Consider the following 27,624-nt stretch of genomic DNA (forward strand, 5'->3'; position numbering starts at 1 on the left):
AACTAGGGGGTCTATGGCCAGTTGGCCACACTAGGGGTCAAACTAGGGGGTTTTCATGATTCTGAATCCATTCCAAGCATTAGTTTTGCATGAAAAACACTCCTTGGACTTGTGTGTCAGAAACAGCTTTCCATAAAGCAATTATACATTTTGAACTCACAAAAGTGACTACTGGCCAATATCAGCGCGTCTTTTCCGGTACTTCTGTTTTTATTAATAATGAAATAAAAAATGACGCTCCTTAAGTTATTCACATATTATACACATATTGAATAAATGGTCTTCTTCGTTTCTATGATTCCAGAAGTCTGTACCACAGAGCAGGGTCTCCAACACCCAGCCTTCTGTCTATGAAGAGTGACGTGTCTAAAGGAGAACCTCCTAACTTCAGTAATGAACCTGGACCTCCACACACACAGTATGTCAATCCTCCTGTTCACAACACTATAAAGTATGACGAACAGCAAGTGTGTGTGTGTGTGTGTGTGTGTGTGTGTGTGTGTGTGTGTGTGTGTGTGTGTGTGTGTGTGTGTGTGTGTGTGTGTGTGTGTGTGTGTGTGTGTGTGTGTGTGCCGTACGCTGTACACAGCATTTAGTCAGGGGATATTAATAAAATCTGGGAATACATTTCTTACCAAGAATTGTCTTCACCAATGTGTTTGTAAAGGTGTCCACTAACATATCTATAGTCACCAATGTGTGTGTGTGTGTAAAGGTGTCTACTAACATATCTATAGTCACCAATGTGTTTGTAAAGGTGTCTACTAACATATCTATAGTCACCAATGTGTTTGTAAAGGTGTCTACTAACATATCTATAGTCACCAATGTGTTTGTAAAGGTGTCTACTAACATATCTATAGTCACCAATTTGTTTGTAAAGGTGTCTACTAACATATCTATAGTCACTAATGTGTTTGTAAAGGTGTCTACTAACATATCTATAGTCACCAATGTGTTTGTAAAGGTGTCTACTAACATATCCCACATTGGTTTCTATTCAACCACCCTAGGGGAATTTTTGACAGCTGCTGAAAGTTGGGGTGCCATACAACCATTATAAGGCAAAATGTTTTCAATTTCATTATGCTTTAAGTAGCATGTGACGTGTCAAACTAGGGTGTTTTCATGTTAGTTTAGCACGAAAAATACTCCATGGGCTAAACATGGCCATAGCCGTCATCACAAATGTGATGAGGTCAGCACATTAGGGCATATTTGGGCAAGTGGCTATGGCCAAACTAGGGGGTCTATGTCCACACTAGAGGGTCTATGTCCACACTAGGGGGTCTATGGCCACACTAGGGGTCAAACTAGGGGGTTTTCATGATTCTGAATCCATTCCAAGCGTTAGTTTTGCATGAAAAACACTCCTTGGACTTGTGTGTCAGAAACAGCTTTCCATAAAGCAATTATACATTTTGAACTCACAAAAGTGACTACTGGCCAATATCAGCGCGTCTTTTCCGGTACTTCTGTTTTTATTAATAATGAAATAAAAAATGACGCTCCTTAAGTTATTCACATATTATACACATATTGAATAAATGGTCTTCTTCGTTTCTATGATTCCAGAAGTCTGTACCACAGAGCAGGGTCTCCAACACCCAGCCTTCTGTCTATGAAGAGTGACCTGTCTAAAGGAGAACCTCCTAACTTCAGTAATGAACCTGGACCTCCACACATACAGTATGTCAATTCTCCTGTTCACAACACTATAAAGTATGACGAACAGCAACGACGTAGATTAATGGAAAATTGCTATGATGCACTTACAGCCCGTGTGTGTGTGTGTGTGTGTGTGTGTGTGTGTGTGTGTGTGTGTGTGCGCTGTACGCCGTACACAGCATTTAGTCAGGGGATATTAATACAATCTGGGAATACATTTCTTACCAAGAATTTTCTTCACCAATGTGTTTGTAAAGGTGTCTACTAACATATCTATAGTCACCAATGTGTTTGTAAAGGTGTCTACTAACATATCTATAGTCACCAATGTGTTTGTAAAGGTGTCTACTAACATCTATAGTCACCAATGTGTTTGTAAAGGTGTCTACTAACATATCTATAGTCACCAATGTGTTTGTAAAGTTGTCTACTAACATATCTATAGTCACCAATGTGTTTGTAAAGGTGTCTACTAACATATCTATAGTCACCAATGTGTTTGTAAAGGTGTCTACTAACATATCTATAGTCACCAATGTGTTTGTAAAGGTGTCTACTAACATATCCCACATTGGTTTCTATTCAACCACCCTAGGGGTGCAGTCAGAACTGCAGCATCACTCCCAATCTTCCGCCGTAGTCTGAAAACCCACCTTTTCAGACTCCATCATGGCCCATAGCACTTACCCCACCCCCTTAGATAGCATTTCTGTAGACTTGGATAGCATTTGATACAGACTTATAGCATGTTATGTAGACAGCACTATAATTGCATTGTATGTAGTCATAGCACGTCATAGTACATGTATAGCATAGTACTATAGATGTATAGTTTATATGTATAGTTTCATTATATAGATATTCCACTGTTACTTTCTTAGCTTACGCATGTTTCATGATAAATGTTTTTATGTGATGTATTCCCATGCTTTTTTGTTCTTGCTTAATGTAAATCGCTCTGGATTAAGAGCGTCTGCTAAATGCCTAAATTGTAAATTGTAGGGGAATTTGACAGCTGCTGAAAGTTGGGGTGCCATACAACCATTATAAGGCAAAATGTTTTCAATTTCATTATGCTTTAAGTAGCATGTGACGGTCAGCACATTAGGGCATATTTGGGCAAGTGGCTATGGCCAAACTAGGGGGTCTATGGCCAGTTGGCCACACTAGGGGTCAAACTAGGGGGTTTTCATGATTCTGAATCCATTCCAAGCATTAGTTTTGCATGAAAAACACTCCTTGGACTGAAACAGCTTTCCATAAAGCAATTATACATTTTGAACTCACAAAAGTGACTACTGGCCAATATCAGCACGTCTTTTCCGGTACTTCTGTTTTTATTAATAATGAAATAAAAAATTACGCTCCTTAAGTTATTCACATATTATACACATATTGAATAAATGGTCTTCTTCGTTTCTATGATTCCAGAAGTCTGTACCACAGAGCAGGGTCTCCAACACCCAGCCTTCTGTCTATGAAGAGTGACGTGTCTAAAGGAGAACCTCCTGACTTCAGTAATGAACCTGGACCTCCACACACACAGTATGTCAATCCTCCTGTACAATATACACACTATGGACCTCATTCACAACAGCAGAAAGTTGACATGTTAAATAACTGAAATAGCTGTGGTCAATGTTTACAGCTGAATGTTTAGGTTTAACTTTATAAGCTTTTTGTTTGTTTTCAACTAAGAATAATCACGTTTGAGTAGAACTTCCTAGACTATGAAATTGCCAAGCCTGATATGATTGTCTATAAATCCTGTTGATCCTCTCTTTGTAACAGGGTTGATCATTTCAATGCATATTGAAAAAAAAAAGAAGAAAAAAATCGATCGGCAAATCTGATCACAAAAGCTAAAAGCTGCGCGCAGTTTAGGCTACATCCAAAAGCATGTCTCACTCTCGGTTCTGCACTGCTGTACTGGAGAAGTATATCACTGTTGAGGGCAGGCACATTAGCTTTTTGTAAGCGACTTCGTCATTCTGGGCTTGTGTTGTCTGTAACGTCGCTTGGGCTTGTTTTTCCATACCTGGTTGCTGGTTTCTCTCTCGAAATCTGGCGCGCGCGCGTGTGTGTGTGTGTGTGTGTACTACACGTGTTGATGCGCAAGTTTGTTTACTGTGTGGGTGTCATGGCGGAGCCCATATCGCGTTTCAAATGGATATATTCCTCCTTATTTCCTTCAACTGCTCCAATCCAGCACAAAGAACAGTCAAAGTAAGTTGTTGAGTCCAATGCAGATCCCATTCCCACCGCCGCGGGATTCAACTTTTGCGCGCGTGTGTTTGTTTGTGTCGGTTGCGTGTCACAGCTAGAAGGTCCTGGGTTCGATTCCCGCTGTGGGCGCTGGGGGCGTGTTCTCTTCTCTGCGTCATCAGAGCCCATACCAGAGGCCGGTTTGGTGAAAGGGCCTTTCTGTGTGGAGTGTGTATGTTCTCCCCGTTTCCCCTAGGGTAGGTACCCTCACATGTTCTCCCAGTGTCCCCTAGGGTAGGTACCCTCACATGTTCTCCCCTTGTCCCCTAGGGTAGGTACCCTCACATGTTCTCCCCTTGTCCCCTAGGTTAGGTACCCTCACATGTTTTCCCGTGTCCCCTAGGGTAGGTACCCTCACATGTTCTCCCCGTGTCCCCTAGGGTAGGTACCCTCACATGTTCTCCCCGTGTCCCCTAGGGTAGGTACCCTCACATGTTCTCCCCGTGTCCCCTAGGGTAGGTACCCTCACATGTTCTCCCCGTGTCCCCTAGGGTAGGTACCCTCACAAAAACATGTAGTAATCCTGGTCGGAATGTGTTAAAGAGATAACTGTTACAATTGCTCAATTCAACAGACCCATTCAGGATTCTAAAAACGCCTTCTCAATCCTGACCTAAGTTTTAAGTGTTTAGAGAGGCACTTGTCTTTATCTCCTTGGGCAAATCATTCCATTGCACCGTTTGTACTACATGGAATACAAGCTACTGTTGTGGGGCATCTTATAAACTGGGTGGGGGGGGCGCGAGACGAGCAGTGACGCTGACGCACAATGAATTAGGCTTAAAATAAAACAGCGATATAGCTGCAGAAGATAGAGAGGAGCGCATATTGGATTGGTCTTTTATTTAACAATTAAACAGCGCCTGAAACAGGCATTACCTCTCCATCAACGCCTTCTCAATCCTGACCTAAGTTTTAAGTGTTTAGAGAGGCACTTGTCTTTATCTCCTTGGGCAAGTCATTCCATTGCACCATTTGCACTACATGGAATACAAGCTACTGTTGTGCTAATTACTGTCTGTTTTTTACTTAGTATTATTTCTAGTAGTATTATTCACTGTCTCTGTTGTTTATGTATTGTTATTTCTGTCTGTATGATTCCAGAAGTGTCCACCACAGAGCAGAGTCTCCAACTCCCAGCCTTCTGTCTGTGAAGAGTGACTGGTCTAAAGGAGATCCTCCTAACTTCAGTAACGAACCTGGATTTCCTGATTCACAGTATGTCAACCCTCCTATAAATATATACAACACTATAACACTGTAACACTATACAATATACACTATAACACTATACAATATACACTATAACATATTTGATAGTGCCGGTGAGAAGGCGGGCAGCTGTGTTCTGCACTAGCTGTAAACACCTGAGTGACGCATGGTCCATGCCAATATACAAAGAGTTGCAATAATCTATTTTTGATGAAATCAAAGCATGGATAACCGTCTCCAGCTGTTTTTAGGGGAGGTAGGATTTGACCGTGGCGATGATTGGAAGAATAGAGTTTTAACGACGGAGCTGATTTGTTTATTAAGTTTAAAATCTTTATCAAAAATAAAACCAAGAAGGGGGACACTGGCACAGTCGGTAGTGTTGTCGCCTCACAGCTAGAAGGTCCTGTGTTCGATTCCCGCTGTGGGCGCTGGGGGCGTGTTCTCTCCTCTGCGTCATCAATGTCTTGTCTCTCTAAACTCCTCTCTCCTTGGGCAAATCATTCCATTGCACCGTTTGTAGGGATGTCAGGGGGTAACCGGCTAGTAACCAGATCGTTTTTAGTAATAGTACAACATAAACATTACAGAGACTGTAGTTGTCACTGTACAATACTTTAAAACAGTTGTCATGTTGCACACATGCCTAAAATTGCTGTTATTTGCGCTGCCCAGCTTGTCACACTCCAGGCTGCATGAACAGCGCTGCTCGGGCGCTGTTTTCTGCCCCCTCAATGTCCCAAAGTTCTCTGTTGTACTCCATCTCCCCACACTGGCACGGTTAGCCAAGTTAGCGATGTGCTATCCATGTTTGAGGGTTTTCTCGTCAGCGAAAAGTCAACAAACAGAATACGGTGACATGCATGCTGATCGTCCTTAATATAAAAAAAGGCTTAGCCCAGGGTTGATCATCACAGAGCAGTCTCTCCTGTACCCAGCTGTGTCTCCATGAAGAGTGACTCGTCCATGCATGGACTTATTGACTTCAAAGATGGACACCACTCTACTGACCAAAGGTTGAAACATGAACTCCTTTACAACCAACAGCTCCATCTGGTGTCTCAATTGTGTACTCCAAGTCAAATCAAACTTTATTTCTAAAGCATCTATCTGAGCAGATCTAATGGGGAGGGGCAAAAATTGAGTAATGTGTTCACGTTTTATAGTGCCGGTGAGAAGGCGGGCAGCTGTGTTCTGCACTAGCTGTAAAAAACCATACCCGAGGCAGGGTTGGCGAAAGGGCCTTTCTGTGTGGAGTTTGTATGTTCTCCCCATTTCCCCTAGGGTAGGTACCCTCACATGTTCTTCCCGTTTCCCCTAGGGTAGGTACCCTCACATGTTCTCCCCGTGTCCCCTAGGGTTGGTACCCTCACATGTTCTCCCCGTGTCCCCTAGGGTTGGTACCCTCACATGTTCTCCTCGTGTCACATGGGGTAGGTACCCTCACAGGTTCTCCCCGTGTCCCCTAGGGTAGGTACCCTCACGTGTTCTCCCCGTGTCCCCTAGGGTAGGTACCCTCACATGTTCTCCCCGTGTCCCCTAGGGTAGGTACCCTCACACAATGCTCAATTCAACAGACCCATTCAGGATTCTAAAAACGCCTTCTCAATCCTGACCTAAGTTTTAAGTGTTTAGAGAGGCACTTGTCTTTATCTCCTTGGGCAAATCATTCCATTGCACCGTTTGTACTACATTGAATACAAGCTACTGTTATGCTAATGACTGTTTGTTATTTACTTAGTATTATTTCTAGTAGTATTATTCAATGTCTCTATTGTTTATGTATTGTTATTTCTGTTTGTATGATTCCAGAAGTGTCCACCACAGAGCAGAGTCTCCAACTCCCAGCCTTCTGTCTGTGAAGAGTGATTGGTCTAAAGGAGATCCTCCTAACTTCAGTAACGAACCTGGACTTCCTGATTCACAGTAGGTCAACCCTCCTATAAATATTTACAACACTATAACACTGTAACACTATACAATATACACTATAACACTATACAATATACACTATACACTAACACTATACAATATAACATATTTTATTGTGCCGTGAGAAGGCGGGCAGCTGTGTTCTGCACTAGCTGTAAAAAACTCCTGAGTGACGCATGGTCGATGCCAATATGCAAAGAGTTGCAATAATCTATTCTTAATGAAATCAAAGCATGGATAACCATCTCCAGCTGTTTTTAGGGGGAGGTAGGATTTGACCGTGGCGATGATTGGAAGAAGAGAGTTTTAACGACGGAGCGGATTTGTTTATTAAGTTTAAAATCTTTATCAAAAATAAAACCAAGAGGGGGGACAGTGGCACAGTCGGTAGTGTTGTCGCCTCACAGCTAGAAGGTCCTGGGTTCGATTCCCGCTGTGGGCGCTGGGGGCGTGTTCTCTCCTCTGCGTCATCAGTGCCCATACCAGAGGCGGGGTTGGCGGAAGTGCCTTTCTGTGTGGAGTTTGTATGTTCTCCCTGTTTCTCCTAGGGTATAGTACCCTCACATGTTCTCCCCGTGTCCCCTAGGGTAGGTACCCTCACATGTTCTCCCCGTTTCCCCTAGGGTTGGTACCCTCACATGGTCTCCCTGTGTCCCCTAGGGTAGGTACCCTCACATGTTCTCCCCGTGTCCCCTAGGGTAGGTACCCTCACATGTTCTCCCCGTGTCCCCTAGGGTTTGTACCCTCACATGTTCTCCTCTTGTCACATGGGGTAGGTACCCTCACATGTTCTCCCCGTGTCCCCTAGGGTAGGTACCCTCACTGTTAGGATCTGTCTCTCCACAGACCTTGCCAGACCTGGCAACCTCTCCTCAGACCTGGCAACTCCCATTTTTTCCCTTCCACTCACTCAGTCCCTGCACTCACCTGTCTCCAACTCCCTCGTCAGCCCACCTGTGAACACTTTGTCAATTTACCTGCTCCCTATAAGACTGGACTCATTGCAAACTTCAGTGTCAGTTCATAATTTGATGTTGTCGATGCAAGCTCCTGGATTCCTGTTTTGTTCCTGTTTCCTGGCTACCTTACTCTTTGATGTTTCCTGCGTTCCTGAGTTTTTCCCTGCTTACCATTTTCCCATGTAAGACTTGCCTTATTTTTGATTAAATCCTTAAACGGCTATTCTTGTCTGTGGTTACTCTGCATATTGGGTTCAAATCATTCTGCGTCGCAACAGTATGAACTGACCATAAAGATGAACCCAGCAGAGCTACGCTTTTTGACAAAGAAGGTGTTGATTTTTGGAAGTGATGTGGATCGTCTTGCGGCCTCTCCCCCTAACCTGCATGCTGAACTTCGAAGGGAGATTTCTATCCAGCAACAGTGGTTTAAAGAGAGGCCATGGACAAGCCATTTTGTCCCCCATTTTGATGTGGTTTGTGGGAGGCTGAAGAATTTTGAGACCAGCTCACTACCACATGCTTCCCAGCCAGCTCCTCACTCTATTAGGGTTGGAGTGATGAGCCTGCATCCCCTTAGTCCTGGTTCTATCCGGCAGGAGACCCAGTGTATGGAATATTTTCCCAGCGAGCAGAAAAACCACGATATGGATTATTTTTCCCGTTTTCGAGGCAGTGAAGAAGTTCATTCAGAGCAACTTCATGCAACAAATCCGTATTATGGCACCCGTCTGGCTCGGGGGGGTCCCCGTTGTGTCAACAGGCGGGGGGGTGTCTCACTGGGTCTCCCAGTCACCAAGCCCACCCGACCAGCCTGTCCTGACAGTGTGGGGAACCGGGGGCCTGCTAGAAAAAGGCATGGCCGCCTACACCGCCAGGAACCACCGCCACCCAGCCTGTCATGTCCAGCTGCAGTCCCGCCTGCAGCCCCTTCACGTCCTGATGCACTCCCGCCTGCAGCGGTGCAGCCCCGTCACGGGCCTGCACTACGGCAGCGGGACCCCGGGGGTGTTTTTCAGCTACCTGACCCCTGTTCCTCGCTCCCAGTGACTTTGTCTCCTGTCTTTGTGAAAGACCTGCCCAGCTCTCCGCCGTCCTGTTTTCTGCCGCCCAGCTCGCCACCGCCCAGCCTGCCCAGCACTCCACTGAGTGCTGTGCTGCCTGGCATCCATGAGCCCTTGCCGGCGGCCATTGGTGACCTGCCTGCGCCCTCTGCACCCTCACCGACTGTACCTCCTGCTGACCTGCCAGAGCCCTTGCCGGCCATCTCCCTAGGTGTCCTGCCTGCGCCCTCTGCACCCTCAACAGTCCTTTCAGCCGGTGACCTGCCAGAGCCCTTGGCAGTCATCTCCAGTGGTGACCGGCGTCAGCCTGACGTTATGGAAGCTCTGGCCCTGGGTTTTTTGTTCGGCTGCTTCCGTCAGCTGCTGTCGGCCGGCTCTCCTTCTCCAGAGTCTGCAGCACCCTCCTCATCTCCTGGGTGTGCAGTGTTCTCTGGGGTCCCAACATCCTCCTCGTCTCCTGGGTGTGCAGCGTCCTCTGGGGTCCCGTCTCCAGAGTCTGCAGCATCCTCCTCCTGTTCTCCGCCTGCAGTCCCGCCTGCAGCTCCGCCTCCTCCGCCTGCAGTTCCACCTGCAGCTCTGCCTCCGCCTGCAGTTCCACCTGCAGCGCCGCCCCCTCCGCCTGCAGTTCCACCTGCAGCTCCGCCCCCTCCGCCTGCAGTTCCACCTACAGCTCCGCCTGCAGTTCCACCTGCAGCTCCGCCCCCTCCGCCTGCAGTTCCACCTGCAGCTCCGCCCCCTCCGCCTGCAGTTCCACCTGCAGCTCCGCCCCCTCCGCCTGCAGTTCCACCTGCAGCTCTGCCTCCTCCGCCTGCAGAGCCTCCGGCGTCGCCTCTGCCTGCAGCATCCTCTGCGGTCCCGTCTGCAGCGTTTTCGGAGGCCCCGCCGCTGCAGCTTGCCTCTGAGGCCCCGCCGCTGCAGCTTGCCTCTGAGGCCCCGCCGCTGCAGCTTGCCTCTGTGGCCCCGCCGCTGCAGCCTGCCTCTGTGGCCCCGCCGCTGCAGCTTGCCTCTGAGGCCCCGCTGCTGCAGCTTGCCTCTGAGGCCCCGCCGCTGCAGCTTGCCTCTGAGGCCCCGCCGCTGCAGCTTGCCTCTGAGGCCCCGCCGCTGCAGCTTGCCTCTGAGGCCCCGCCGCTGCAGCTCGCCTCCGAGGTCCCGTCTCCTGAGTCTGCAGCGTCGTCTCCTGAGTCTGCAGCCCTCCCTCCTGAGTCTGCAGCTTCAGCCCCAGAGCCTGCAGCATCGCCTGTGACTCCACCTGCAGCACCCCTGGCGTCACCTGCAGCATCACCTCCAGATCCTGCAGCATACCCGGCTCCGCTTCCACGGTCCTCCGCCTCGTCTCGGCCTCCAAGCCGCCCTCCTGACTGCACCTCCTCAGCCTCCACGTCTCGGCCTCCAGGGCGCCCCCCTGAACTCAGCAGCTCCGCCTCTGGCCATCGTCCCGGCCGCCCACCTGAGTGCACAGGCTCCGCCTCTGGCCATCGTCCCGGCCGCCCACCTGAGTGCACAGGCTCCGCCTCTGGCCATCGTCCCGGCCGTCCCCCTGAAGTCTCCAGCTCTGCCTCAGTTTTCCCTCCTCCAGGCCCCCTCCACCCACCCTGCGCGTCCCTCATTAAGGTTGTTGGACGTCTGGTATCCGTCCCTTGAGGGGGGGGTACTGTTAGGATCTGTCTCTCCACAGACCTTGCCAGACCTGGCAACCTCTCCTCAGACCTGGCAACTCCCATTTTTTCCCTTCCACTCACTCAGTCCCTGCACTCACCTGTCTCCAACTCCCTCGTCAGCCCACCTGTGAACACTTTGTCAATTTACCTGCTCCCTATAAGACTGGACTCATTGCAAACTTCAGTGTCAGTTCATAATTTGATGTTGTCGATGCAAGCTCCTGGATTCCTGTTTTGTTCCTGTTTCCTGGCTACCTTACTCTTTGATGTTTCCTGCGTTCCTGAGTTTTTCCCTGCTTACCATTTTCCCATGTAAGACTTGCCTTATTTTTGATTAAATCCTTAAACGGCTATTCTTGTCTGTGGTTACTCTGCATATTGGGTTCAAATCATTCTGCGTCGCAACACTCACGTGTTCTCCCCGTGTCCCCTAGGGTAGGTACCCTCACATGTTCTCCCCGTGTCCCCTAGGGTAGATACCCTCACATGTTCTCCCCGTGTCCCCTAGGGTAGGTACCCTCACGTGTTCTCCCCGTGTCCCCTAGGTTAGGTACCCTCACATGTTCTCCCCGTGTCCCCTAGGGTAGGTACCCTCACAAAAACATGCAGTAATCCTGGTCGGAATGTGTTAAGGAGATAACTGTCACAAATGCTCAATTCAACAGACCCATTCAGGATTCTAAAAACGCCTTCTCAATCCTGACCTAAGTTTTAAGTGTTTAGAGAGGCACTTGTCTTTATCTCCTTGGGCAAATCATTCCATTGCACCGTTTGTACTACATTGAATAAAGCTACTGTTATGCTAATGACTGTTTGTTATTTACTTAGTATTATTTCTAGTAGTATTATTCAATGTCTCTATTGTTTATGTATTGTTATTTCTGTTTGTATGATTCCAGAAGTGTCCACCACAGAGCAGAGTCTCCAACTCCCAGCCTTCTGTCTGTGAAGAGTGACTGGTCTAAAGGAGATCCTCCTAACTTCAGTAATGAACCTGGATTTCCTGATTCACAGTATGTCAACCCTCCTATAAATATATACAACACTATAACACTGTAACACTATACAATATACACTATAACACTATACAATATACAGTATAACATATTTGATAGTGCCGGTGAGAAGGCGGGCAGCTGTGTTCTGCACTAGCTGTAAACACCTGAGTGACGCCTGGTCGATGCCAATATACAAAGAGTTGCAATAATCTATTCTTGATTAAATCAAAGCATGGATAACCATCTCCAGCTGTTTTTAGGGGAGGTAGGATTTGACCGTGGCGATGATTAGAAGAAGAGAGTTTTAACGACGGAGCTGATTTGTTTTTTAAGTTTAAAATCTTTATCAAAAATAAAACCAAGAGGGGGGACAGTGGCACAGTCGGTAGTGTTGTCGCCTCACAGCTAGAAGGTCCTGGGTTCGATTCCCGCTGTGGGCGCTGGGGGCGTGTTCTCTCCTCTGCGTCATCAGTGCCCATACCAGAGGCGGGGTTGGCGAAAGTGCCTTTCTGTGTGGAGTTTGTATGTTCTCCCCGTTTCCCCTAGGGTAGGTACCCTCACATGTTCTCCCCGTGTCCCCTAGGGTAGGTACCCTAAGATGTTCTCCCCGTGTCCCCTAGGGTAGGTACCCTCACATGTTCTCCCCGTGTCTCCTAGGGTAGGTACCCTCAATGTTCTCCCCATGTCCCCTAGGGTAGGTACCCTCACATGTTCTCCGTGTCCCCTAGGGTAGTTACCCTCACAAAAACATGCAGTAATCCTGGTCGGAATGTGTTAAGGAGATAACTGTTACAATTGCTCAATTCAACAGACCCATTCAGGATTCTAAAAACGCCTTCTCAATCCTGACCTAAGTTTTAAGTGTTTAGAGAGGCACTTGTCTTTCTCTCCTTGGGCAAATCATTCCATTGCACCGTTTGTACTACATGGAATACAAGCTACTGTTATGCTAATTACTGTCTGTTTTTTACTTAGTATTATTTCTAGTAGTATTATTCACTGTCTCTGTTGTTTATGTATTGTTATTTCCGTCTGTATGATTCCAGAAGTGTCCACCACAGAGCAGAGTCTCCAACTCCCAGCCTTCTGTCTGTGAAGAGTGACTGGTCTAAAGGAGATCCTCCTAACTTCAGTAACGAACCTGGACCTCCTGATTCACAGTATGTCAACCCTCCTATAAATATATTCAACACTATAACACTGTAACACTATACAATATACACTATAACACTATACAATATACACTATAACATATTTGATAGTGCCGGTGAGAAGGCGGGCAGCTGTGTTCTGCACTAGCTGTAAACACCTGAGTGACGCATGGTCCGTGCCAATATACAAAGAGTTGCAATAATCTATTCTTGATGAAATCAAAGCATGGATAACCGTCTCCAGCTGTTTTTAGGGGAGGTAGGATTTGACCGTGTCGATGATTAGAAGAAAAGAGTTTTAACGACGGAGCTGATTTGTTTTTTAAGTTTAAAATCTTTATCAAAAATAAAACCAAGAAGGGGGACACTGGCACAGTCGGTAGTGATGTCGCCTCACAGCTAGAAGGTCCTGCGTTCGATTCCCGCTGTGGGCGCTGGGGCGTGTTCTCTCCTCATCAATGTCTTGTCTCTCTAAACTCCTCTCTCCTTGGGCAAATCATTCCATTGCACCGTTTGTAGGGATGTCAGGGGGTAACCGGCTAGTAACCAGATCGTTTTTATAGTAATAGTACAACATAAACATTACAGAGACTGTAGTTGTCACTGTACAATACTTTAAAACAGTTGTCATGTTGCACACATGCCTAAAATTGCTGTTATTTGCGCCGCCCAGCTTGTCACACTCCAGGCTGCATGAACAGCGCTGCTCGGGTGCTCTTTTCTGCCCCCTCAATGTCCCAAAGTTCTCTGTTGTACTCCATCTCCCCACACTGGCACGGTTAGCCAAGTTAGCTATGTGCTATCCATGTTGGAGGGTTTTCTCGTCAGCGAAAAGTCAACAAACAACACGGTGACATGCATGCTGATCTTCCTTAATAATTAAAAAAAGGCTTAGCCCATGCGTCCAGTGGCTTTATAGTTAGGCTATAGGCTGCTCAGATCTGGACTGGACTTATTTATGTTTTGGAATAGAACCGGCGGACCTCTGTACTGTAGACGCACAGATGCATGCATGCAGATGCGATGCGTTGTTTATTGATGATTAAAACTAAAACAATTTATTTATATTGTTAAATGTTGCTTTAACAACATTTTGTTTGTCTTTTAAAGGACAACTTTAGTTTTTTTTCAACCAAGGTTCATGTTTTAGGTTGTTATTAGAGAAACTAAAAGGTGCGTGTTAATTTTCTTTAATTTGCTGCTTTCTTTCGTTTTGGGGATTTTAGCCGTTTTTGACAGGGGGGTGGGGGCATTCGAGCATGGGGCTAAATATGTATTTTTTTACAAAATATTATGGCGATTTATTTTTTTATTATTTACTATAGTCATAATAATCCCCAAGAAATTACATCTGGCCACAAAAGATCACAGGATATATTGAATGTGACAAACTGACATATTGAGCCTATACACACAGTATAAGCCTCCCCCAGTAGGCTACCTTCACATTCAGCAAATGAAAGAAAATTAACACTCACCTTTTAGTTTCTCTAAAAACAACCTAAAACATGAACCTTGGTTGAAAAAAACTAAAGTTGTCCTTTTAAAAAGGAGCATAAATAAATGTATACCATTTGTCTACCAACTTTAATTATGTAGCCTATACATGCATATTACATTTGGGGTAGCCTATTAAAAAAATCAATTAAAAAAATCAACAACCGTTAATTAACACTGGGAAGTCTGAAAAAAATTCACTACTACTCTATTATAATATCTATTATTATTACTATTCCGGCCCAATCGACCGCTCTCCCCCTTTCTCCCCCGCACCACTCGTTCACACCTCTTCAGCTGGAGACGACATTGTTGCCTACACGCATGCACTTTTCTTTTTTTTTCTTCCCTCTCTTATAAATACATTATTATACACCCAATGAAAATGTACACTTCACGGATTATATAGGCATATATTGCAACATAGCCATGGAAGAGTGTCGCGTTGCTGCCTTTTGTTGTTCTTTTTTCCTTCCAAAAGAGCCAAGATCACTCGTCTTTTCTCGTGTGTTATCGATGTAATTAATTTATGTGACCCCACGCGATGTACAGACTGCTTGACTAGGCATGTAAACATGACATAATTGTATTAATGTTTAAGTGTAATGATGTTATTGACCGGATTGTCCGTAGTCCTCCAGCCGTTAGCTTACATTTGCTAATATTATAAGCTAACAACATTTCTAAAGCCAATGTATTGTAAATGCGGCATGTCCGCGGTAAATTACTTATACAAGTGAGTCGCGTTATATTTACCTAAATTACCAGCCAAAGTACATTCCAAATAAACAATTATTAGCCACGTTATGTTGTTATATCAGTTTAATTAATAAAAAAACATCACATTTCTTTGTCTCAACTTGCAAGTACATGAACCACGTGACCGGGCTGTTTTCTGCCCCCTCAATATCGCAACCCAAATATTTTATAAGATGGCTCTCCGCATCATAAGTGCATAATACTTGTTTATTTGGAGTGAACATGACAATGACGAGTAAATAAATATTAACACGACTCCCGTCGATAAGTTATTTAGCCTGGACATTTCCGCATTTAGCTGAAAACGGGCTTAGTAGCCTACTATTATATTTGATTGATTGTGCCAAAGAATCGCGTCGGGTCAAACCGGCCATCCAAACGAAAAAGTTTGGGAGCTGATAAAATACTTTCCGACTTTGTTTTACGTTTGGGTAAAAAAAAATCAAAATACTATGTAAACTACGAAATTTGGGCTTTCATTTGGTATATAGATCGGTTGTGTAGGCCCTCTCTACGAAACGGTATCAAGTGAAAAGGAAATGTCGGGAAATCGGTTTATAGTGTAAAAGATTAGATATAAGTCGTTCAAATAAGGCCGTTAGCACTGTGAATTCAACATCCGGTGAGGGGAGGATACGGATTGTGTATGTATTGTGTATGGAAATCAGCGCATACAGTGGGTGGGCTTTAGACCGGATGTAAGCCTTGCACACTAAATAACACAACAGCGCAACAGCAGCAGCAGTTGAGAGAGGGAGGAGGAAAAAAAGAAATAGCCTTGCGTGCAGGGCAGGCAGACTTGCAGATCAGTTCCACGTCGCTTGCAGAAAGAACTGTTCTTTTGACTGACAAAACATTTAGAGGTTCGGGAGGTCTATCTGGTTGGAATTATTTCAAACACTTTTTATTTTGTATCGCGCATCGGCAAGCATTCTCGCTTCATGGAAAGTAAATGTCGGTCGAGTCTAACCGAGCATTCAATAACATCCCACCCTCATCATGGATAATAATCATTGTATTCATATTCCTATTATCTTATCAAAATAATAAACAAATTCCAAGTTAATTAACCAGCCAAACGTATATGATTTAATTCGTTGGACATGGAATGCAGGCTTGAACAATGCCGTCTCCAGCTGTCGGAGGTGTGAAGATCATTAGACGAGTGGGGGAGAAAGGGGGACGGCGGTCGATTGTGCCGATATAGTCAGACTGAGTAGGAGATATATGCCTAAAATCATGTTTACAAAACGTTTCAAATGGGAAAACAGAGATGATTTCAATCGAATATTTAGACAAAGTCATGCAAGGGGAACTTTCTCTGGACTCCATGGGCTAAGAAAATAAACGTTGAAATCTCAAATTCGGTCAGAACGGCTGCTCCGACTTCCTAGTGTTAACCGGATAATGCCATCGGCTACCCGGCTGGAAAATTAACCGTTAGATACATATGTATCTATATATTCTATTGTCTTCATCTATATGTATCTATATGTATATATTCTATTGTCTTCATCTATATGTATATATTCTATTGTCTTCATCTATATGTATATATTCTATTGTCTTCATCTATATGTATCTATATGTATATATTCTATTGTCTTCATCTATATGTATATATTCTATTGTCTTCATCTATATGTATATATTTTATTGTCTTCATCTATATGTATATATTCTATTGTTTTCATCTATATGTATCTATATGTATATATTCTATTGTCTTCATCTATATGTATATATTCTATTGTCTTCATCTATATGTATATATTCTATTGTCTTCATCTATATGTATCTATATGTATATATTCTATTGTCTTCATCTATATGTATATATTCTATTGTCTTCATCTATATGTATATATTTTATTGTCTTCATCTATATGTATATATTCTATTGTTTTCATCTATATGTATCTATATGTATATATTCTATTGTCTTCATCTATATGTATATATTCTATTGTCTTCATCTCCACAGAGAGACATTCAGAAACACACCTGGACAGAAGACATTCAGTCGAACCACACCTGGACACAGTAAGACTGGACACATTTTACACTAAAATGTTATTTTAATGAATGAAATGTTTAAATAGCAGCAGACTCATCAGATTAAATATACTCGTTGTATTCCTGTCTCATTGTCCAAATACAAATACTGATGATAAACACATACATTTAGACTAAAAAAACGATCCAACGTTTTATTTTAGCCAATTTTCTCCTTTTTTTCTTTTACAAATTTAGATTTTCTGGAGGATATATACATAGTTGTTTTAATGCTATGGATTGTTCAATGTAAAGTTGTAAATGAAGCATAGTGTTTAACATGTATTAATTGTCTCCTCATATCAGATGTCCGTCTGCCGGAGTATTTAAAGGTCTATAAGGTCACTTTTGCCGGTCTTGATCGTGTGACATACGTCACTGTACATCCCTCCCTCTCCAACATCTACACAGACCTCCACCTATCAGCGGGAGGGAGTGAAGGGGTTAATCAGCAACATGAGGTGTGGCAGCTTGAGACCGCCTCCAGCATGAAGACCCTCTATGACGTCCTAATCAAGTGCCGTGCCATCTTTCAGACCGTCCTCCCTGGCAGAGACACACCCAGCAGCAGAGTTCTGACCAATGGCATCGCTGGCATCGGGAAGACATTCTCTGTGCGTAAGTTCGCTCTGGACTGGGCAAGAGGTTTGGAGAACCAAGATATAGATCTCCTGCTTCCCTTCGCATTCCGGGAGCTGAACTTGGTCCGACATAAGCAGCACAGTCTTCTCTCACTGATCCATGGTTTCCATCCAACGTTAGAGAAGGTCACAGCAGAGCAGCTCGATGCCTGGAAAGTTGGCTTCATCTTCGATGGTCTCGATGAAAGCAGGTTTCCGCTGAAATTCCAGAACATCGACGTCGATTCTGACGCCTTCGACAACAATGACGTCGTCTCTGATGTCACGGTGACATCATCGGTGGGCCTGCTGCTGACGAACCTCATCAAGAGGAATATGCTCCCCTCGGCTCTCTTCTGGATAACCACCAGACCTGCAGCAGCCAATCAGATCCCTCCTGAATGCGTTGACATGGTGACAGAAATACGAGGGTTCACAGACCCCCAGAAGGAGGAGTTCTTCAGGAAGATGTTCAGTGATGATGAGGAGCTGGCCAGCACCATCATCTCACACGTGAAGACATCAAAGAGCATCCACATCATGTGTCACATCCCAGTCTTCTGTTGGATGACCGCTACCGTTGTGGAGGACCTGGTGAAGACAGACCAGACAGGACAGCTGCCCAAGAACCTGACCGGGATGTTCAGCCTCTTCATATCGCTCCTGATAAAAAGGATGAAGACGAAGTATGGCGAGACTCATGGCGTGAAAAGAAAAGAAAAGAAAAAGAAAAGAAACAAAAAAGAAAGAATCAGAGAAAAAAGAAAAAGGGAGACTGATGTTGATGTTGTTGATGACGGGGATGTTCTTCTGATGCTGTGCCTGCTGGCGTTTGTACATCTGAAGAAAGGCAGCATCACGTTCTACCAAGAAGACCTGGAAGAGTGTGGTCTCGATGTGAACCACGCCGCGCTGTACTCGGGAGTGTGCACAGAGATCTTCAAAGAAGAGACCGTTCAATCTCAGAGAAAGATCTACAGCTTTGTTCATCTGAGCATCCAGGAGTTCCTGGCTGCAGTCTACCTGTTCCACTGTTTCACACAGAAGAACATGAAGGTACTGAAGACATTCCTGGGAGATGATGTCAGTTCCTTGGAGGACTTCCTGCAGAGAGCCAGCGAAAAAGCCCTGAAGAGTAAGAACGGCCACCTGGACCTCTTTGTCCGCTTCCTTCATGGCCTCTCGCTGGAGTCCAACCAGAGTCTGTTAGGAGGCCTGCTGGGTCACACAGAGAACAGTCTAGAGAGCATCCAGAGAGTCATCAACAACCTGAAGGAGATGAAAAATGAGGATGCGAGTCTCTCTCCTGACAGATTCATCAACATCTTCCACTGTCTGATGGAGATGAACGACCTCTCAGTTCATCAGGAGATCCAACAGTACCTGAAGTCAGCGGACAGATCAAAGACAAAACTGTCTGAGAGCCAGTGTTCAGCTCTGGCCTTCATGATGATGACGGCAGAGAAGGCTCTGGAGGAGTTTGACCTGCACCAATACTACACATCACCAGGGGGGACATTCAGACTACTCCCAGCTGTGAGGAACAGCAGAAAGGCTCGGTTAGTAGTCATGTGGATAGAAAACCTGTGTGTGTGTGTGTGTGTGTGTGTGTGTGTGTGTGTGCATTATGTTATGCTTTAGCTATTGAAAAATAGCAGATCTACAAGCTCACTCGGCGCTATGAGCTTGTAGTTCTGCTATTTTAATCGAAGAACGACTGACATAGAAAAGAAACATAGCTTTTTCAGAAAACTGTCAGGATGTAGAAGACATTTTTAGAATCTGATCTCAGGTCAGAATGGGTTAATACAGATTATCTGTCTTTCACTTTGATGTTTTCTGCTTCTCTGTTCTTATCTGACCAGTCAATATCTGACCAACTAGACTGTTCTTATATGACCTGTCAATATCTGACCAACTAGACTGTTCTTATATGACCTGTCAATATCTGACCAACTAGACTGTTCTTATATGACCTGTCAATATCTGACCAACTAGACTGTTCTTTTATGACCTGTCAATATCTGACCAACTAGACTGTTCTTATATGACCTGTCAATATCTGACCAACTAGACTGTTCTTATATGACCTGTCAATATCTGATCAACTAGACTGTTCTTATATGACCTGTCAGTATCTGATCAACTAGACTTTTCTTATATGACCTGTCAATATCTGACCATCTAGACTGTTCTTATATGACCTGTCAATATCTGACCAACTAGACATTGGTACATTTACATTACACTTTATAGTTGAACATGAATTTGATCTAATCTGTGTTGATGATCACTGATTTTACATCATCTACATTTACAGACTTGTTGGCTGTCCACTCCAAAAGACACAATATGAGATTGTGGCTTCAGCTCTCAGCTCTAATCCTTCACATCTAAGAGAATTGGACATCAGTTATAATCCCATAACGGATCCATCCATGGACCTGCTCACTGCTGCATTGAAGAGTCCAAACTGTCATCTGGAGATACTGAGGTCACATTATTATTTACATTAGTTCTGTTTTATTATTCATAGTTTTATTCTTAATAATAAGAGTGTTAATACATTTGACATCATGGTATCCCACTGATTAGAATAATAATATGGTCAGAGTTTGTGTTGTCTAGTTCACACTCTCACATCAAAATGCTACGGTACAGTAACTACAATATGTGATCCATCATGGCTGCTAGGGAATTATCATTATCAATGCTACGGTACAGTAACTACAATATGTGATACATCATGGCTGCTAGGGAATTATCATTATCAATGCTACGGTACAGTAACTACAATATGTGATCCATCATGGCTGCTAGGGGATTATCATTATCAATGCTACGGTACAGTAACTACAATATGTGATCCATCATGGCTGCTAGGGAATTATCATTATCAATGCTACGGTACAGTAACTACAATATGTGATCCATCATGGCTGCTAGGGGATTATCATTATCAATGCTACGGTACAGTAACTACAATATGTGATCCATCATGGCTGCTAGGGAATTATCATTCTTAATGCTACAGTACAGTAACTACAATATGTGATCCATCATTGCTGCTAGGGGATTATCATTATCAATGCTACGGTACAGTAACTACAATATGTGATCCATCATGGCTGCTAGGGGATTATCATTATCAATGCTACGGTACAGTAACTACAATATGTGATCCATCATGGCTGCTAGGGAATTATCATTATCAATGCTATGGTACAGTAACTACAATATGTGATCCATCATGGCTGCTAGGGAATTATCATTATCAATGCTACGGTACAGTAACTACAATATGTGATCCATCATGGCTGCTAGGGAATTATCATTATCAATGCTACGGTACAGTAACTACAATATGTGATCCATCATGGCTGCTAGGGAATTATCATTATGTGAACTAATGGGGTACAGTGATTACAGTATGTAGTCATGTTGGCACGCACACACACACACACACACACACACACAAACACACACACACACTTACACACACACACACACACACACACACACACACACACACACACACACACACACACACACACACACACAATTCCTATGTTGGAAGATTAAGATTATGATGATTTACTTCACATTATCCCTGCCTGCCTTCTCTTTCCATCTCTTGGGGTCTTACTCCAAACCTCTGATATTCAGTCCAGATATTTCATGTGTAATTACAGACTTGCTGGCTGTACCTTCACACAGACAGGATTTGAAGTTCTGCTCTCAGCTCTCAGCTCTAATCTTCTCCATCTGAAAGAATTGGACCTCAGTTTCATCTGCCTGCAGGAATCACAACTGCTCCAGCTCTCTGCGTTACTGAAGAGTCCACAGTGTGGACTGCAGATCCTGGGGTAAAGAATGTGTGTTCTCTCTGTGTGGATCTCTACTTGAACATCAATACAGCACTTTCTTAAATGTGTATTTCTCTGCAGGTTGTCAGGCTGTGGAGTCACAGAGGAAGGCTGTTCTTCTCTGGCTACAGCTGTGACCTCCAACCCCTCCTCCCAGCTGAAACAGCTGGACTTGAACTTCAGCCACTTAGGAGACTCTGCTCTGAAGAAGCTGTCTGCTGCCCTGGAGACTGTCAAGTGAGTAGACTTGTGTAGAGCGGCCGTCAAAGGTTCCAGGTTAAATTCCCGGCTCCTCCTGGCTGCTACATGTCGAAGTGTCCTTGAGCAAGACTCTCTGAACCCCTAACAGCTCCCGATGAGCATGCATGTTTTCCTCTGCCATCGGTGGGTGAATGTGAACTACATTGTAATGTAAAGCACTTTGGAGAAAAGCGCTTTATAAATGCAGTTTCCCATATTATCATATCATATTACCATATGATCCATGGTTCATTCTAGCAGAGATTTAATATACAGTGTCTATGTTCCATGGTTCTATAACATAGATTAATATACAGTAGATAGTGTCTATGTTCCATGGTTCTATAACATAGATTAATATACAGTAGATAGTGGCTTATGTTCCATGGTTCTATAACATAGATTAATATACAGTAGATAGTGTCTGTGTTCCATGGTTCTATAACATAGATTAATATACAGTAGATGGTGTCTATGTTCCATGGTTCTATAACATAGATTAATATACAGTAGATGGTGTCTATGTTCCATGGTTCTATAACATAGATTATTATACAGTAGATTATACAGTAGATAGTGTCTATGTTCCATGGTTATATATAACATAGATTAATATACAGTAGATACTGTCTATGTTCCATGGTTCTAAAACATAGATTAATATACAGTAGATGGTGTCTATGTTCCATGGTTCTATAACATAGATTAATATACAGTAGATAGTGTCTATGTTCCATGGTTCTATATAACATAGATTAATATACAGTAGATAGTGTCTATGTTCCATCGTTCTATAACATAGATTAATATACAGTAGATAGTGTCTATGTTCCATCGTTCTATATAACATACATGGGGGCCCAACTGGCGGCCCGGGGGCCACATGCAGCCCCCACCATCACTTAAAGCGGCCCGCAGGTATATATATCCGAACATTGATATATTATTGTTTTGATGTCTATTTTCTATGTCCAATGTATTTGTATGTGGTTCATAAAGTTAAATGCATTTGAAATTAAATAAAAATGTTACTTTTCAGGATTCCAATTCAAAAATAGCAAAAGGATAATTCAGGATTTCAGTTCAAATAATAGCAAAGATAGCTGATCCACAAGCTCAAAACGCGTCGCATTGCGGCGTGTTTTGAGCTTGTAGATTGGCTGTTTTTGCTACGACAGTAGTGTGCAATGTAATGTGTAATATGTGTCCCTCTGGGGTGAGGGTGGAAATATAGCAGAACTCTGACTAGGGAGATAGGTGGGTTATTGTTCTGAGTTTTAATTAATGTAATTAGATGTAATTACTTACCTCTGTCATCGGTGTATGAATGTGTGTGTGAATGGGTGAATGTAATGCACATGTAGTAAATCGCCTTGGATAAAGGTGCTATATAAATGCACCATTTACCATTTACATACAGTACATGTGAGGGACTTCATATATATATATATATATTTTTTTTTAATAGTTTATTTTAAACCAAAAACGCTCTTTCACACACTTATGCCGCAGTGTGCCAGTGATCACCCTCCTTATTTGTGCCAATGTTGGCACTGGTGCCTAAGTTTGCCTATAACAATTTTAAAATAGCCAATTACAAGCTCCGTTGTAACCAAATGGACCCAAAACAATCTCAGATTTAAAGGTGCAATAGACCACTAGATGTTGCTCTCTGAACACCTCTGTTTCATGAGGGTTCTTGCTTGACTCACATCTGTTCTGTAGGGCAGCAATATTATGCAGTTTGCAACGCTGCAATATGGTAGCCTGGCCAGTGTTCATTTTGACAGCTAATACCAATTTAGTCTTTTGAATAACACACGCTTTAGTTTTAGTCCTATTTTACTCTTCTGAAATTGTCTAGTCTTAGTCTAGTCTTAGTCAACAAAACTGTCCTTTAGAGGGGAAAGTACAAAGTCGAACGGTTTGCGGAGCGGTCTTGATATCGGAAGGTCGCTAGTCCGTATCCCCGTACCGGCACGTTAAAATTACCACCGCTGAAGTGCCCTTGAGCAAGGCATTGAACCCCTACCATGAAATGTTCTATGAGCAGGGCCTGGCTGTAAGCAAGTTCTTGAGCTTAGTCCAGTTACCCTGGGTAAACATAGTACCTTTCCTTTCCTTAGTCCAGTTACCCTGGGTAAACATAGTACCTTTCCTTTCCTTAGTCCAGTTACCCTGGGTAAACATAGTACCTTTCCTTTCCTTAGTCCAGTTACCCTGGGTAAACATAGTACCTTTCCTTTCCTTAGTCCAGTTACCCTGGGTAAACATAGTACCTTTCCTTTCCTTAGTCCAGTTACCCTGGGTAAACATAGTACCTTTCCTTTCCTTAGTCCAGTTACCCTGGGTAAACATAGTACCTTTCCTTTCCTTGTTCCAATGTGTGTGATGTTTGGACAGAGTCTGTGGGAGAATGATTACAAAATGTGTTTAGTAAAGCCTGACCTAAGTTTTCTGAAAAACTTCAATTATTATTATTATTATTTTTTTTATATTTTTATCCCACGTTTTTGTAACCCATTTTTCACCCCTGTGTCAATAATCTAATGTGATCCTGGGCTCTACACACCCTCCGCCAACCTAGTCCCCATATATGGGGGACAAGGGGAGAGCAACGGACTTGAACTCATGCTTCCTTCATGCCTGAGTGTCCAAGTTGCTCCTTTACACCTGACAGGGGGGAGTTTCCCTGGTTGGACGTAGCGCGTGGAAGGAACACGTTATTCCAACCAGTTCCTTTCCCCTCCATCAGGCGCCCCGGCTGGCCAGGGGGAGGCAGTTTAGTGACCAGGATTACTGCATGTTTTTTGTGAGGGTACCTACCCTTCATAAACTTCAATTATTTATATAGCATCATCAATTCTTTTACATTTTTGAATACTGTACATACTGTACAGAACCCAACAATGGGTTCCCGGCCTGAGGGGGTAAAACACCAAAAGGGGTTCCCGCCCAGAGCAGAGGTTTTGACTTGATTCATTGTTGTTCTACTTCCTACAGTGTGAATCATGGAGGAGAACACTGGACTAAACCTCAACTCCTTACAACACGTGAGTCTGTCTGTCTGTCTGTCTGTCTGTCTGTCTGTCTGTCTGTCTGTCTGTCTGAAACACCCTATGTTTATATGGCAGTGATTCTCACAGGGTTAAACCCTATGTTTCTATGTCAGTGGTTCTCACAGGGTTAAACCATATGTTTATAGGTCAGTGGTTCTCACAGGGTTAAACCCTATGTTTATGTCAGTGGTTTGTGTGTGTGTGTGTGTGTGTGTGTGTGTGTGTGTGTGTGCATGTGTGTGTGCGTGTGAAAGAATATATATATTCAAAGATTTGCGCCAAAAAAAATTTCACGATTTTTCAAAAATAGCAGACCTACAAGCTCATAGCGCGGCACTCGGTGCCGCACAATGAGCATGTGTGCGTGTGCGCATTTGTGTGCACACGCATGTGTGCATGTGTGTGCGCGCGCGCATGTGTGCATGTGTGCGCGCGCATTTGTGTTACACCCACACTATTACACCCACCATCATAGCAGGTACTTTCTGAAAACTGTCAGGATTTAGAAGACATTTGCAGAATCTACAAATGTCTTCTAAATCCTGACAGTTTTCAGAAAAAAAGCCATGTTTCTGTCAGTCGTTCTCAAAGATTTGAGTTAAAAACTTTCTGAAAGAATATATATATTCAAAGATTTGAGTTAAAAACGTTCTGAAAGAATATTTATATTCAAAGATTTGCGCCACATTTTCACGATAAAAAAAAATAGCAGACCTACAAGCTCATAGCGCGGCACAATGAGCCCGCGCGCATGTGTGCGTGTGTGTGTGCGCGCAAGTTTGTGTGTGTGTGCGTGTGTGTGCGCGCATGTGTGTGTGCGTGCAAGTGTGCGTGTGTGCGTGCGCGCATGTGTGCGTGTGTGCGTGTGCACATGTGTGTGTGCACTTGTGTGTGTGTGTGCGCGCAAGTGTGCATGTGTGTGTGCGCGCATATGTGTGCGTGTGTGTGCGCGCAAGTGTGCATGTGTGTGTGCGCGCAAGTGTGCATGTGTGTGTGCGCGCAAGTGTGCATGTGTGCGTGCGTGCGCGCGCATGTGTGTGTGCGCGCATATGTGTGCGCGCGCATATGTGTGTGTGCACGCACACATTCTGAAAGGATATATATATTCAAAGATTTGCGCCACATTTTCACGATTTTTCAAATATAGCAGACCTACAAGCTCATAGCGCGTCACTCGGTGCCGCGCTATGAGCCCACGCGCATGTGTGCGTGTGTGTGTGCGCCCGCACGCATGTGTGTGCATGTGTGTGTGCGCGTGCATGTGTGCTTGTGTGCATGTGTGCTTGTGTGCGTGCGCGCATGTGTGCGTGCGTGCGTGTGCGTGTGTGCGTGTGTGCATGCGCGCATGTGTGCGTGTGCGCGCGCATGTGTGCGTGCGCACGTTGATACGTGTGCATGCGTGCGCGATGATACGTGCATGCGTATCATTCAGTGAATGATGTATTTAATGTGTACTGTGTTGTTTTCTCATCAGATTTCCAGCGTCTCACTCTGGACACAAACACAGCACACTGTGACCTCTCTCTGTCTGAGAACAACAGGAAGGTGACACGTCAGGATGGTCAGCCTCATTCATATCCTGACCATCCTGACAGGTTTGATGGACGGCCTCAGGTTCTGAGTTCAGAGAGTCTAGATGAACGCTGCTACAGTGAGGTACAGTTCAGTGGAGAGGTTATGATAGGAGTGACTGACGGAGACATCGGTAGGAAAGGAGACGGTCTGCTTGGAGGGAATGAACATTCCTGGTGTCTGTACTGTGTTGATGGTCAGCGTGGTGACGCTTACTCTGTCACACACAATAGTAAGCAGACTGCCCTTCCTATCCGTCCCTCTGGCTCCAACAGAGTAGCAGTGTATCTGGACCGTCCCGCTGGGACTCTGTCCTTCTACAGAGTGTTAGAGGACACTCTGACTCACCTGTACACCGTGCAGAGCACGTTCACTCAACCGCTCTACGCTGGGTTTGGGTTGGTCCCTGACTCCTCTGTGTCTCTGTGTGAGGACAGACGGGCTGTGAGGACAGACAGGCTGTGAGGACAGACAGGCTGTGAGGACAGACAGACAGGCTGTGAGGACAGACAGACAGGCTGTGAGGACAGACAGACAGGCTGTGAGGACAGACAGACAGGCTGTGAGGACAGAGACAGGCTGTTAGGACAGACAGACAGGCTGTGAGGACAGACAGACAGACAGGCTGTGAGCACAGACAGGCTGTGAGGACAGACAGACAGACAGACAGGCTGTGAGGACAGACAGACAGACAGACTGTGAGCACAGACAGGCTGTGAGGACAGACAGACAGACAGACAGACAGACAGACAGGCTGTGAGGACAGACAGACAGACAGGCTGTGAGGACAGACAGACAGACAGGCTGTGAGGACAGACAGACAGACATGCTGTGAGGACAGACAGACAGGCTATGAGGACAGACAGACAGGCTGTGAGGACAGACAGACAGTGTGTTGTATTATAATGTAATAATCAGGAACAGGTGTGGTGGGGGGGTGTTTACATAATCAATATGTTTTGGTTTCCATGAAGTCACTGTTAGGGTCATCTGGGGTCACCATTAGGGTCATCTGGGGTCACGGTTAGGGTCATCTGGGGTCACCATTT

The 27,624-nt window shown here is 44.5% G+C and overlaps 1 protein-coding gene across 1 annotated transcript in view; it reads left to right on the top strand.

Annotated features, from left to right (window-relative positions):
• The window catches only part of LOC310867054 (uncharacterized protein), a 39,381-nt gene extending 12,120 nt beyond the window's left edge, over positions 1–27,261 (top strand). Inside the window, exons 9-23 of the mRNA XM_083776847.1 lie at positions 305–418; positions 1,576–1,689; positions 3,100–3,213; positions 5,038–5,151; positions 6,048–6,161; positions 6,958–7,071; positions 11,658–11,771; positions 12,803–12,916; positions 17,148–17,206; positions 17,525–19,397; positions 20,159–20,332; positions 21,531–21,704; positions 21,786–21,941; positions 24,948–24,997; positions 26,478–27,261. Coding sequence (XP_083632973.1) covers positions 305–418; positions 1,576–1,689; positions 3,100–3,213; positions 5,038–5,151; positions 6,048–6,161; positions 6,958–7,071; positions 11,658–11,771; positions 12,803–12,916; positions 17,148–17,206; positions 17,525–19,397; positions 20,159–20,332; positions 21,531–21,704; positions 21,786–21,941; positions 24,948–24,997; positions 26,478–27,040 — 3,961 coding nt within the window. The 3' untranslated portion in view covers positions 27,041–27,261. The remainder of the gene's footprint in view (positions 1–304; positions 419–1,575; positions 1,690–3,099; positions 3,214–5,037; positions 5,152–6,047; positions 6,162–6,957; positions 7,072–11,657; positions 11,772–12,802; positions 12,917–17,147; positions 17,207–17,524; positions 19,398–20,158; positions 20,333–21,530; positions 21,705–21,785; positions 21,942–24,947; positions 24,998–26,477) is intronic.
• Positions 27,262–27,624: the final 363 nt, after the last annotated feature.

The sequence above is a fragment of the Protomyctophum parallelum genome, assembly GCF_964188405.1.
Source record: "Protomyctophum parallelum genome assembly, chromosome: 11".
Classification (NCBI taxonomy): domain Eukaryota; kingdom Metazoa; phylum Chordata; class Actinopteri; order Myctophiformes; family Myctophidae; genus Protomyctophum; species Protomyctophum parallelum.